The sequence below is a fragment of the Zonotrichia leucophrys genome, chromosome 2 (assembly GCF_028769735.1).
Source record: "Zonotrichia leucophrys gambelii isolate GWCS_2022_RI chromosome 2, RI_Zleu_2.0, whole genome shotgun sequence".
NCBI lineage: Eukaryota > Metazoa > Chordata > Aves > Passeriformes > Passerellidae > Zonotrichia > Zonotrichia leucophrys.
In genome coordinates this window covers 34,952,831-34,967,029 of record NC_088171.1, presented here as the reverse complement: position 1 = coordinate 34,967,029, position 14,199 = coordinate 34,952,831, and the positions used below count along the sequence as shown (strand labels likewise).

The 14,199-nt window shown below is 39.6% G+C and overlaps 1 protein-coding gene across 1 annotated transcript in view; it reads left to right on the top strand.

Moving 5' to 3' along the window:
- The first annotated feature begins 221 nt into the window (after positions 1–221).
- The window catches only part of HIBADH (3-hydroxyisobutyrate dehydrogenase), an 86,415-nt gene continuing 72,437 nt past the window's right edge, over positions 222–14,199 (top strand). Inside the window, exons 1-3 of the mRNA XM_064704532.1 lie at positions 222–339; positions 8,607–8,767; positions 13,046–13,155. Coding sequence (XP_064560602.1) covers positions 276–339; positions 8,607–8,767; positions 13,046–13,155 — 335 coding nt within the window. The 5' untranslated portion in view covers positions 222–275. The remainder of the gene's footprint in view (positions 340–8,606; positions 8,768–13,045; positions 13,156–14,199) is intronic.

Sequence of the window (14,199 nt, the reverse complement as noted above, 5' to 3'; positions counted from 1 at the left end):
TTCCTGGGAGCCGCGGGCGGCGGGATACGATGTCCCACCGCCCCAATGAGGTGCTCCAGCACCGGCCCGGCCCCCGCCCCGCCCCGCAATCCGGCCCCATCCGTCACGGGGCGGTGGGCGGGGCCGGCCGCCCGCAGGGAGGACGCTGCGCACTCCCATTGGCTGCGCCCCGCCGAGCGCCCTCCGTGGTTGGCTGCGGCGGCTGCCGCTCGCGGCGCGCGGGCGGTGGCGGCGGGCGGCGGCGGGCCGGAGGTCACTCGGCACGGGGGCGCAGCATGGCCGCAGTGGTGGTGCGCAGGGGACCTGCGGGCTGGTGGCGCTGGCACCGGCGGGTGATGGGTAAGGACCTACCCCTTCCCTCGGCTCCAGTGGCTCCCGCTCTGCCGACCGGGCGGGGGAAGGCCGGGCCTCTCCCGGGGCGCGCAGCTGTCGCGCTGCCCTTGGCGGCCGCGGGCCCTCCGAGCCCGGTGCAGCTCCGGGGCCGCCTCCGTGTGCGGCATCCCCGGTGACGGAACCCCCGGGCGGTCACGGCTGGCACGGCGCGCCACCGGTGCCGCCTTATTCGGGGCTCCACCGAAGCTTCGGAGTGGCTTGGCTTAGTAAATGTTTTCACTCATTCGCTTAAAATAGCGTGCCTGGAAATCATCAGAGCCCGCAAAAGCCTCCTGTGGCAGCAGTGACATGTCTGCGATACCTGTTACCTGGGTTTGGGCTGTTCAGCTCTCTCGGTCACTGCATCCGATTATTTTCTTTAAACCGAGGGCAGATCCAGCGGCACCCCCTCCTGTGTCGGCTCTGCAGGCACTGGTTCTCACCTGTGCTTGGTTCACGGGCAGTGGAAGGAGCAGGCTCTGCAGATGTCCTGTTGGTGCAAGCAAAGGAAGAATGTATTTCTAGAACTGGACCTAGACATTTTCCATTTCCAGAAAAATCACTCAGCTGTTCCTAAGTAATTTAATTTCTGAAGTAAATTATTAAAAATAAACCTTCAGTAGGCTTTTCACTGTCATTTTGATGGCAGTCTGTGGTCATGTATGTCACTCTGTGGTTAGGCTCCCAACACATAGGTGAAGGTGTTTAACCAGCAAAGTAGAAGAAATAGATTCTTTTAAATGGTACATGGTTCTAAAATCTTGACACTTAGGGAAATGTTTCAGGAATTACTAAATTTCTTGTAAATGGGTAACTTTAAAGACATTGGAATTCCCTTTTAAGCCTCACTTAAACTAATGAATGAAAAACGTCTGACAATTTTGACGTTATCTTGCAGTGCTCTTTTTGCTCCACTGTCTCTTTTTCCACTGATGCTTTTTTTTGGTAGCTGTGGTTCTGATGTTGTGATAAGTAATAGTTCAGCTACAGCAGGCATGTTGGTCTCATGCTAGTAAAGTTAAATACAGGGGACCAGTTTATGTGTTTAGTACCTTTTGTGATACCACAATTGAAAGCAATAGCTTTCAAGGATTTTTGAACTTTCTGTGCATGGTAACTGTCAGTTATTTCTGTAAGAGCTTTGAAATCCACTGTCATGGTCAATTTCCAAATGATCTTGTTTAATGTAGGGCAGATGGTGAGGATCTTGTTTCTTGTGGTGAGCATAGGTGTGAAAAGCAAACCAACATTGGCCCTTAAAGTTGAAAAATACAGTTTGTCTTTACCTGAAGACTTGAGAAAAAAACTGTAACTAAGTCTAAGAAGAAACTGTGACTCTCCCGAAAAACTTCCATAGAACAGAATTTCACCCACAGCATTTAAGCTCAGACTTAGTGAGTAGTGACTGTGCTGAAAGAGAAATGTTTATGGGATGAAGGTCTAAGCATTAAGCCTTCTTAAGGGCTAAGCTCTATTGCTTAGTTATGTGTCCTGGCTTCCCCATCTCTAATGCATTTACTGAGTTTGCCATTCTTTTCTTTAGTCTGACAGTTGGGGTTTGAGTAGTGATTTCATCATCTGTCCTGAGTGAAATGCCATCCTGGTGAAGGATTTGTGCCAGCTCTGAGAGCTGTCCAGCACCACAGCTTGGCTAGCAAGCACGCTGTCTTCCTTCTCTTACTGAAGGCTCCTTGGTTGCTTGGTCAGTTGCTCTTTGCAGCAGGTGCTGACCATGATGGTTTAGTTTTTCTGTATGTTTATGCTAGAGATTGTTAAATTGTCTAGGAGGAAAATAAAGAGCTGAGGGCAGATGTTGGAGGAGCTTCTTGGATGTGTATGTTTGTGCATTAGTCAGCTGGACAGAGTCTATGTAGTCTTGTGTTCTGCAGCTGGCAGGCACTGGCAAAGGTGCTTCATAGAGAGGGTTTATGTGACCTTACTTAAAAATATATTATTGATGGATATGGAGAGGTCCCTCCTGGGGACTTCTGGGGGAGAGAGAAGAGGAGGTTAATGAATGAGAAAAGAAGATTTTCTGTGAATGGAGATTCATCAGCTGAGGGAGCTGTTCATCAAAGACAGTACCATGCTAGAGAACAAAAATGTCCTAACAAGTAGTTTTGTTGGAGTGGAGGGGACTTGTTCACTTCATAATTAAATAGAACTTTTGCTGGTTTAACAATACTTTTTCTGACTCAGGAGCTCTGCTTGAACTGTTCAATGACTATCTATGCTCTGGTGCAGAGAAGCTTTGATTACTAAGCAAGGATTATGACAGAAGATCTGCTGCTCAGAAGTCCAGCACATAACTTAGTTAAGGAATCAAGTGTACACTTCATATTCTTTTTAGATGAAAAGTATTTACTATATGATTTTCTCTGTAAGGTATTAGCAAACATTTAATGAGGTATAGGTACAGATAAAAATGATGCATAAGAAGACACTGAGTGTTGCAAGATAACATCTCTGGTTTTGATCAGTATACCTTTACAGAGGCAAAAAAAAAAAGCAAGTGGGATGTTTTCAATGTAAAGCTGGCCAAATTTAGAGTATTGTAATCATCTTAAATTATTATTTTGGCAGAGTGCACTTCTCGAAATCATTGCATAACTTTAGAAGTCAGTGACCATGGGGCAATTTAAATTCCATTGGCAAAGCTTCTAGGAGCAGAAGGATTCTACCTTTGTACCTTTGGCCTCTCTAACTTCTATATTTCTTCTTCCTTTTCCCTGCCAGGATCTACTTTCAGTAGGGGTTTTATAAATTACATACCAAAGTCCACAAAACACAGAAGCTCACTCTGATCCTTTCTTTCAAAGTAGGAAAGAGAAAAGGGATGATGTCTTCCGTTGTGCTTGTACCTGAACTTCAGATGCTAAATCAGTGGGAAAATCTTTCGCTTAGTGGCTCATATTGAACTGTCATCGTGTTCCTTCTCCTTGTCAAGTTACTTCATGTGTATTTTCTCATAAAGCCCGAAGCAAAACCAGCAGCTTCAGTAGCTGAGCTTACTCTGAGCATCTTCCCATGATCCTGTTCAATCTCACATATTGAAAAAGAAGATCCAGAGAGATCAAGATCATTACCAGAGAGATCAAGATATTGATAAGAACTACAACCGTTCTGATTAGGAATCTCTTATGGGATGGGGCTGTGTGAACTCTAATCCTTGTGCCATTTGGTGAATATGGTTCAAAATAAGTTTTATAAAGCCAAGAATCAAGTAATATAGTTGAACTTATATTTTGGGAACTACTTGTTTTTCAGTCTTGTTCTTGTCCAGTTAGAGTACAAGCACATTGGATTTTTTCCAGGTCTGCTGTCTGTGGTTCTACCAGCTATTATTCCCTTTTTGTTTGATTACAAAGAGATGTCCTCAGTTCTGCATATTATAGTGTTTGTGCAGTCAAGTATGTGCAGTGAAATCAGGGCAGCACTGGAACTGGAATTCATTCTTGAAACTGTAAGACTTGTTACTTTAGGAGATAGTGTAAAATGAAATGTAAACATCTGAAATTATCGAAACTTGTCATCATTCAGGTTAGAAAGAAAACTGCTTTCAGTATATTTATATATATATAAAGCTTGAAAAGATAAGTTTTATATCATTGACAGGCTAAGTATTCTAAAGACAAGATTGCAATCTGTCAGTTTCTGAAGTTACTCTTCTAATAGTTGCATTTTGTTCAAGAAGAGACATTCAAGAGATTCATAAACTCTTGCTGATTTTTTAAATTAAATTGGTTTTAAGGTAAAATTCTTGTGAAACTGCACGTTAGGTAAAGTTTTTCTATTGTAGGCTGACTTTTTAAAAAATCTGTATTTTATCTGTATTGGCCATAAGCCCCAAATTTGGTGAGAGTGTCATAATTGGGTCTCCTCATCAATTGAGTTTTCATAGGCATGAGATCTGCAAGCACATATTCCCTGAAGAGAATAATGAAGAATCATCTGGGAAAAGCCCAGTTTCTTTGGAGTTGGTATAGCTGTAGCTGGTTTTGCTCACAATTAGCTTGATTTACAGATTAATCTGTATTGCTAGTTCTGTTCCCAGAGAAGGGGAATTAGTTGCACATGGTATCAGTGATTATTTTAAAAGTAGATTCTGTTGCTTCTCTTCTGATGTTCTGACCTCTCTTAGAAGTTAAGTGTGGACTGGGCATTTTTCCAGCCATGTGATTGCAGCAGGTTACTGTGGATTTTATGGTCGAAGTAAAATGGGATCAATACCACAGGGACAGTTTCAGCAAATGCTTATACAATTGATGGGATTAATTAGCATACATGATGTGGTTTGCAGAATATCAGTCCTTAGATGTTTGAATTACAGTTATTTCAAAACTGAGTTTGTGCTACGTGTCAGATGCTAAAATATGCCAACATATGTGAGCTGGACATCACATTTTGTAAAATCACCTGTGGAGATTTGTCTAATGGGAAAACATGAATGTTCTTGTCTTTTAAAACATCCTCTTTTTGGCAAATCCCCACTATCTTAAGTAGTATATGCCATGCATCTAAATGTAGTTGGTACAAATTTAATTGAAATCATCTCTGTTAGATCTGTGCACTAATTTAATCAGTCTTCTAAACCAGTTTTCCTCTGTTTGAGTACCTGGAAGTCTGAATATTTTTCAAAATGGTCAATCAAATTATTTAATTTTCAAATGTCTTATGTAATACTGGGCTGTGAAAAGTTAAGCCAAAGTAAAGTCAGAAACTGACTCAGGATTTGAACTACTTCTCCAACAGTCCCAATTCCCATGGATTTGAGTATGTTTTAGCACATAACAGAAAGTGGTCTCTGATTCATAAACTGAGACAAAAAAAAAAAAAAAACAATAGAGACAGACAAAAGGAGAAATAATAGAATACAGTGACCCAAAACTTAATAGTACTGGTCAGCAAGTTGTCTTGTATCACAGCCTAACTTTTGCCATGCCTTTTTGGGGATACTACGAAATGAAAATTTTTAAGGGAGGCCTTATATTAGAGGAATGTGTTCATTTCATGGATATTTACCTTGTGAAGAGCTGCTTTAGAGGCACAATGTAAGTGCATGTTGGCAATAGGCACGTCACTGCAGTCTAATTACCCCTGAAGTCTTAATATTAAGATGTGGTGACAGTCTTGAAAAGTCATCAAAGCAAAGCCGTCTTATGTAACATTGTAGAGAAAAAACAGGCAGGTTGCAGAGGAGGAGTGAAAGTAGCATGGGCAAAATGTCCTTCTCAATTCCCAGCATGCAGATCAAGGCAAAATTTTGTCTGTTGAGGCAGGTGACAAGGTTCTGAAGCAGCTGAGATCTCAGATGTATTGGATGAATCAGTGAGATTGAAGCAGATCATGCATGATTCTTTTAAGCTTTTGTGGGTGATAGGCATCACTGCTGGTGTCAGCACTGATAGCAGAAAAAGGTATCAAGAAATTTTTCTGAAGATGCTGAGTTTGAGGTGATGGTTAGATGTCCATGAGATAGCGTGAGAAAAGAAGAGATCAGGATAAAAGTGAAGAGTCTGCGAGAATGAGCCTAGGTATGGTAGTGAGAATTATTCTTCTCATAAGGTTACTTGGAATTCACAAAAACAAAGAAAACAAAGGTTTCAAAGAAAGGCTTCCAAAAGCCTTAAATGTTTAAAGCTAGCTTAGGTTGCTCATAGTGCTCTAAGGTTGCTAGGAGGATGGAGGTTCCACAGCTTCCCTGCATTGCCTCTTAGAGTGCGGAACCTTTTTTCCACATCAGGGATGCTTTTCTTATTTCCAGCCAGAGTTTTCCTTCCTGCAGCTTTTGGCCATTGCCCCATGTCCCACTGGACTATACATCTCCCATCTCCCATTGGAGTATACATCTGTGAAGAGTTCAGCTTCTTTTGCTCTATAACTCTTCTTTCCTCCCACTCCATAGGTAGTAGAAGTCCGCACTCTTTGCTTCTCCCAAGCTCAGCAAAGACAGTTCTCTTAGCCTCTGCTCATAGGCCATGTTCTCCTGCTCCTTGGTCATATTTATTCCTTGATGTTTGCTGGGCTGTCTGCAGTTTGATCATATCTCTTGGTGTATTTGCTGTATAGAAGAATGCCTGGTTTTTTTGACCTCCTGCATCTGCTCTTGCTGATGCAGTGCAGAATGTCATTAACCTTTTGCTGCAAGGATGCACTGCTGACTCATGCTCAACCTCCAGTCGATGGGAATCCACAGGGTCTGCAGAGCTGCCCCCTGTCTAGCCAGTCAGCAGCCTGTAATGACATCCCCTGTCCCAAGTGCAGGACATAAATTTGTCTTTGTTGAACTGCTTGAGGCCTGTTTCTCCAGTCCTTCTGAATAGTAGGTAGCCTTGCCCTGCCATTTTTCAGACAGTCCCCCCAGTCTGGTGTCACACATGATGTTGCTGAGAGTGCTTATTTTTAATCATCAGTCCTTGATGAAACTCTTAAACAGCTTCAGTTTTGACCTGTGAGGAACATCATGTGTAACTAGACTGTTGCTAGTCTTTGAACTACTGATCACTGTTATTGGAGCCCAACACTCCAGACAGTATTTCTTCCTTCAGGCAGTTTTGCAATCCCATCCAGTCCATGCTTTTTCATTTGGCTACTGGGATACGAGAGGAGGTTGTTCTGAAAGCTTTATTGAAGTCAAGGTAAATAAGATCTACTGGTATTAAGGGCTGGAGAAAGAAAGATGCTTAAAACCAGGGCTTGAAGCTCCTCAGGAAGTGGGAAGCTTTGAGCTAACTAAAGGAGCAATTTTAGATTAGTGCAAACGAAGGACTGGGGAAGATTGACTCATAGAAACAATGAGAAGAAGACTCTTAAGATGGTTGTTATGGCTGATGATGCTGGTTTAGGCTCTTTGTTCATTTGTTCCCTGGTTTTGACATGTAGCACTTCTTAAAAAAGCAATGGGCTCTTTTCCTGACTTATCTCAGTTTTCACTAAGCATTTTCCCAGCGCAGACTTATTTGAAATTGTGCTACTTCTCTAGCTATGTAATTGCTGCAGGCATCTGTGGAAACTGTCTCAGACCAAAGTTCTCTCAACAAACCTGATTTATTAAATGTGGCACTTCCAAAACAGTGCTGCAGATGAAAGAGCATGACCATTGCTGGCTAAGAAGGAGCTTAAAGTCAGAAAGACTTTAAAATGATTAATCAAGTGTTATTGGCCTAGAGAGGATTCTTTGCTAAGCATTGAGACCTCTTAGAGTCTCGATCCAGCTTAGGCACATTTTCTGTATGTGCACTTTAGAGCTAGAGTATTTCTGTAGTTAGCTTTGTTTCTGTCTGCTTAGTTGACACATACTTTAATGTTTATTCTGCATAACTTTTTTCTTTGTCGTAAAGGAGAAAGTATTTTATGGAATTGGCAAAGAAATCTAGTCACTGTCAAATTGTGTTGCCTTTGGATTTGGAGTGTTTAGAGTGATGAGACAGTGATTGCAGTAGGTGAATGCCTGCAATGCTGCTCCTATCCAGAATTTGGTGCTCACTAGCTTCTGGGAAAAGGTATCTGACTGGAACGGTAGTGTTTTCCACAGGTTGTAGGTTAGGCTTTATTCTGTCTTGGTAGTACAGTAAATAGAATACAGAGGTTATTCCTGTAAAGAATTAATATTTTTTTAATACTATATTTTATTCTAATTTTCAGTATTTAAACTGTGGTTGCATGGCTTAAAGGATTTGCCATGATTTGCTATGGAGATTTTCACCTTTAGGTTAATGGCTTGTAGCTGATTGCAGGATCAGAGAATCTGTGAGGGGCTGCATGAAGTAAAGTGGCAGCCCCTGTCTGTTTCTAGGGTACACGTGCTGAATCCCATGGCTGCAAGCAAAGTTGCAAATAAAGAGTCTGTAAAATATATATAAAATTGCTCTTTGCATATCAAGTTAGAATTTAGACACATAATAAAACACAGAAAGTCCTGCATATTTTAAGTCTACTTTTGAGCTCTTCTCGGATCTTAGCTTTAAGTACTGTATTTTTTTGAAATGCCTGCATTTTCCTAATTACAATCATTTTCTTTGATATGTAGAAAAATCATTGTGGGATGGTATTTATGGCCCAATGTGTGCTATAATTTAAAGTTTAAATTATGTAAAATAGGATTCCCATTTGCTCTGTTTTTAATCATAAAAATGTTAAAATAATTGAAAACAGATTATGTGGTAACTTTTAGTATGTCATTGTTGAATGTCAGTCCTAAATGCAAATATTGATGTTTATTGTTTTGAAATCAGTGTGTTCTAGGACTATGGCTTCCAAAACCCCAGTTGGATTCATTGGACTGGGTAACATGGGAAATCCGATGGCAAAAAACCTGGTAAAACATGGATATCCAGTTATTGTGTATGATGTCTTTCCAGAAGCTTGCAAAGAATTTCAAGACTTGGGTGCTCAGGTATAGTAATAAACTTCTTTATTTCAGCAATAGCTGTGTGTGTTGAATGGTTCTTGCATGCAATGCAAGTAAATAATCTGGGTTTTTTTCTTGTTTAAGATCACAATCAGAACTGAAACAGCACAATAAATACAATCTGAATCTTTGAGGTTTCAGGTAGAGGAAAGATATGATTCTATGCCAAGTAATTTTCCTGTTGTTAGCTGGAATTGCTACCTTGTCAGACTTCTCTAGCTGTCTTTTTTCCCCCCACTTTTTATGAGAGTAGGTTGATGGCCTGTTCTATCACCTCCTGCTTTCTCCTGCTTCCTTCTCCCCCAGGTCTAGATGGCCAGTGGGCTGCTTTTCATCTCGTTCCTGCTTTGACCTTTTCGGGTTAAATGACCCTAGTTAAAAATTCCTGCTGGCATAGCTGTAAGGGTTATAGGGACATATGAGCTTTCCTGCTGCTTCAAGGTGTAGTCCTCAGGGGCAGGGGAAAAATCTAATTATTTAAGGGCTTATTCTCTTGGAGGTGAGGAAGGATATGCTGAGAGAAGAGGAAGGAATGAAAAGGAAAAAGGAGGGAAGGAAATTGATTATATTAGGGAGCTTTACCTTCCTGCAATATACCCTGCAAAATCTTGGCCCTGTTCCAGCCAGTCCTATTACTTTTCTTAATCTGTTAATACCCTCAGAGCCCCATTCTCTCAGATGTTTGTGTCATTTCTATGTGTCTGTAACACATTTAAATGGTTTTGACATACTTCAAAGCTGTCACAATTTAGACAGTTGTGGGCAAAAGGATACGTGCTTAAAACACAGAAAAAAGGAGTGCAGTGCAAAAATAAACCTGTCATATAACAATGCAGAGGATAGAAGGGAATTTTGCAGCAGTGGCAAGGAAATTTTAGGTAGGTCTAGACAGAGGAACTGTGTGCCTTGAAGGTCTAAACTGTTGAAGCTAATTGCAACTGTTTTAAATAATGTGGTAAGATCAAGATTCCTAAAAGATAAAATGATACCACACAGCTGTTAGTAATTAATTGCAGCTCCCCTTGAATAATTACAGAATCTTAGCCTTAAGTGGGAAAGTAAGCTTTTCACCTCTCTTCCTAGCTCCTGTTCCTATTTTGTTAAAGCAGCCAAGACCCTCAGGCATGAACCAGACATGTCTTGAGTAAGACTGGGCAAATGGAAGAGATTGTTTTGAACTATTGGTTGTATTTTTAATTCATGTTCTGCAGTGGGATCTCTTTTCTGTGACTGCCCATGTTGGTAGCTTTTTGCCTTTGTAATAGAATCCTTGGCATTCACTGCAAGACGTGACATGTGATAATAAAGGTGAACTGTAATGCCTTTAAAAATAAAGTCCAAGGTATGTTTTGAGATCATAAATCACTGAGAGAATACATGGCTAGGCTTAAATACAAATAAAACACACTTGATGAAAATATGTGAACATAACTTCCTCTTCTTAATCTTTAGGTGTAAATCCTACTCCAGCACTTTTTTCAGGAGTTGAAAACTTGTGGGTCCATGGGGTCTTGTAGAAACTGCTGTAGAAGGAACATTGGGCTCTAAGGGCTGCTTTCTCTTTGGTCTGGCTGTAAGGCTAAAACCATCAGGAGTGTTACAGAAGTGAAATGACCCCAAGAGACAGTAAACTTAGTCAAATGTCCATTCTTTTAAGGCCAGCGCTGCTACCAAGGTGGATGCAGGATGCCTGACCATAAATCTGCACAATCTGCTACTCCACTTTCTTTTGCCACTGAAGTAAACAACTGGGATGTGGTACATGTCAGAAAGTGGCCACCCACCTGCTAAAAGTGAATAGTAAGAGGAAAACTGGCTGAGCATGAGCATATGGAACCACTTGGGGTGAAACTTGGAGAAAGTTGGAAGGCTCACACAATGGAGTAACTGTGTGTCGTACTTCAGCTTACAGGTCTTTGTATCTAAATCCTATCACAGATTTAGAACATTGAGAATGTTACTGGAGTCACCTGATGCATAAAGCATCATAAAAATTGAACTTTCTTTAGTGTACAGTAAGAATACCATTTCAGACAAACAATAATTAATTGACTTACTGTAAATATAAGTAAAACAAAATAGGGAAGCAGTTTGGAACAAATACAAGCAGATGCATCTAAGGGCAGTACCAACAACCAGCACTACACAGAAAAGTCTCTCCTATCCAGTTACACACTGCAAAAGTTTGCTTAAACTAAACAAGTATCAGAACACATACAGGCCTTGGTGGGCTGCTGCTCTGAGCTAGTATAGTCTGTATTGATAATCAACAATTAGTGTTTGGTCTGTTTTTTAAAGTTATGCACATATTTTTAATGATTTCAAATGCTTAATGTTTTGTAATAGCTTTCAAATCATTCAGCTTTGTTTCTGAGACAGAAAGTCCCAAATAAAATAAAGGTTTTATATGTTGCTTACTGAACCAGGTAGGTATATTTTTTCAGACAATATTATTCATATTTGTTAACAGTACCAAAAGGCCAAGAGTTGTCTATTCCCGCTTTTAATTCCCACTTTGTTTTGCTATTTACTTCGAGGTAGCAGAAAGATTTTCCTTTGTATGGTTGTAGAAGTACTGTTCCAGTCTGTGTACCTTTTTAATCTAACTTTCTTCATGTAAAAGCCATCTTACTATTTTGGAAGACGTGGATGGAATAAATGAGTTCCTGTTTAGATGACTGCTGTACTATGTCTTCTTTGTACCTCTTTTCCTTAAGAATTATTTAAAACTGTAACCAAAGCCCAGCTATCTTCTATCTATGTAGCCAAGCAGAAATTTGAGGCTGATGTACTGTTTCATTTGTGTGCCCAATGTAGTATATTTTTCAACTTCTGGTTGAAAAATGCAAGTGAGCCACTGAGTCTTCAGCTGATACCCTCTAAACGTCTAAGAATATTGGAGATCATAGTTTCAAAGAAGAAGACATATATAGATTCAGGTTCTAATTTCACACTTCCTCTCTCCACCTCTAATAATATACATTGAGACTGAACCAAACCAGATATACACAGACCTAAAGACAAAGGTGTCATACTTCTCTTTAAAGAGGTAGGTTCTCTCATCTCCAGGGAGGCAAGTCATAAAATCAGCTAATCAGATATAGAAGGTTTGCTGCTTATAATTGCCTTATTTACTCCTGCTAACCTTTGTTCTTTAAACTAGAGCATGTTTCCTTTTGTAACTGTGTGGTATGCCATGCGTTTTGTGCAGTATTAATTTATTTTTTCAAAACAAAATCTGCATGTTTCTCAGTCCCATCCATGCCAGTTTCTTTGTGTTTTTTCCCTCAAGAGCCTTGTTCACTGACTAGGTACAGTCTTCCCTTCTTTTGTTCAGAAGTTAAATAAAAATTGAGAAGTTTCTTATGCTGATCCCAGAAGTCCTTCAAGGTGTAATTCAGCATTAATTACAAATGACTGAAATTAGATTTGATCCTTGTGGGCTAAAGATAAAATAATAAGCTGTATGTTTGTTGCTATTTTCCCTGGGCTATTAATGTGTTAACAATATTAACAAATATTAGCAATTTTAAAGAAATTTATTAATTTAGACTAGTACTGGACAGAAATCTTACTGGTCAATGCCTTCCAAGTGAAACTCACAACTTAGCTGTCAATATTTCATTTGTTGTGTATGTATCTTAAATACTATACTGCCTGCCTCTGGAACAGTAATATACCTTTCAAGTTAGGTATGATTATTTAACAACTAATACCTAATAATATATTTAGAAAATTGTTCAGATCTTTTTCGTGAAGGATGCTTAAGCTGATAATTTTCCATTTTAAAAATGGAAATTATTGTCAATTGTAATGTTTTGAGAAACATCAGTCAATCTGATTTCTTTTAAGGTGAGGCTCAGAGGTGCATCCAGTAAGTTTTTTCTTTTTTCCTCAGTCTTTGTCTCTCTTAATGCCATATGTAAGAAAAAGAAAAAACTGAGATTTTTTGTAATCCTTTCATGTTGTCCCTCCTTAGAAACATGGTAGAGCAATATTTTCTATAGATGCAGGGTTTGTAGTGAGTTGAAGATTTATGAATGGGTTGATGGGATGAAAGCATATTCCCTTTAGCAGACGTTGTGGAGGAACTTCCATGATAGGAGAGCAGTTTTTCTTGTGTTTTCATTTTTGATTTTAATAGCTTAGTTGTGACCAGTGAATACTAAAACCAAACTCATCAAACATGTCTGACATCTCTTTTTCAGGACGTGTGTAAGCTTATATTGTTGGTTTGTTTTTTTTTTTTTTTTTCTTTATAAGGTAACAGAATCCCCAGCAGATGTAGCAGAAAGAGCAGACAGAATTATTACCATGCTGCCTTCTAGTCCCCATGCAAAAGAAGTTTACACAGGAGGAAATGGCATTCTAAAGTAAGACTTTTTGTAGTTTGGAGAATTTCCACTTGTACTCAAGGTTTTCTGATGATTGCTGTTGTTGTAACTCTTCCTGTGCCTTCAGGGCACTTAATTCAATGTTCTGTGTTCTGTCACTATTGATATTTCTAATTATATAAGTTTTCTCATACAGTGCTGCTTTTGAATGGCTTTTGGCTAAAGTCTTTAGTTAATTTTCAGTAAAATAATAATTTTTGTGCATTTCAGGCAACTTAACTATTATCTGCCTTTTCAGTTGCATGGTTCTTTTGCCATAATGTAATGTACTACACTCAAGTACAACTAGAATATTTGCTGGCAACAATTATTTGCTCAAATACTATTTTCTTTTCCTTGAAATCCTATAAATTAAATGTTCTGCAGAGAAACCAGTGTGTCTTATGTTGTTAAAGTATATTTACATAGAATAGGTGACAAGAGTTTCTTGATTTCTGCTCTTATTATCTGTTTATTACACAAAAAAATGCCCTAAGATTTTGTTTAATGTGAAACAGTGTTTTTTAACTTTTGTGGAGGGATTTCCACTGAGCCTTAAATCCATAGTTTGCAGAATTCTAATGCTCAGAGTTTTTGAACTTGCCAAATCAAAAAATAAATACAATTTAAAAATCTGTTCTGGCTGCATGTGCACTGCTTCTGGCAGGCTGCCTAAGGCTGCTGGATACCTTTGAGGATTATGTAGGTTCTGAACAGCTATCCAGGTTAATAAGGTAAAGGAAAAAAAAACATATAGAAGACAAAAGTATAGTAGATTATCAAAAAATGATGATGCCTTTTTAGGTATTGGTTGTACAATATTAAGATGCAGTGATAAGAGAATGGAAGTAGACAAGCGAGATTTCTGTTGTTCTTGCTATATAATAATAGTTGGTTCTTTCCCTTGTTGTCTGTAGTTTAGTTTTTCGTAGGGTAGGAGTGAGGAGATCTAAGCTTAGACTCTTCAGGGAAGATGGGTAATTGGATCAGCCCCACAAAGCTCAGGGAACAGCTGTGGGAGAACTGCCCATGATGGCAGGGGTT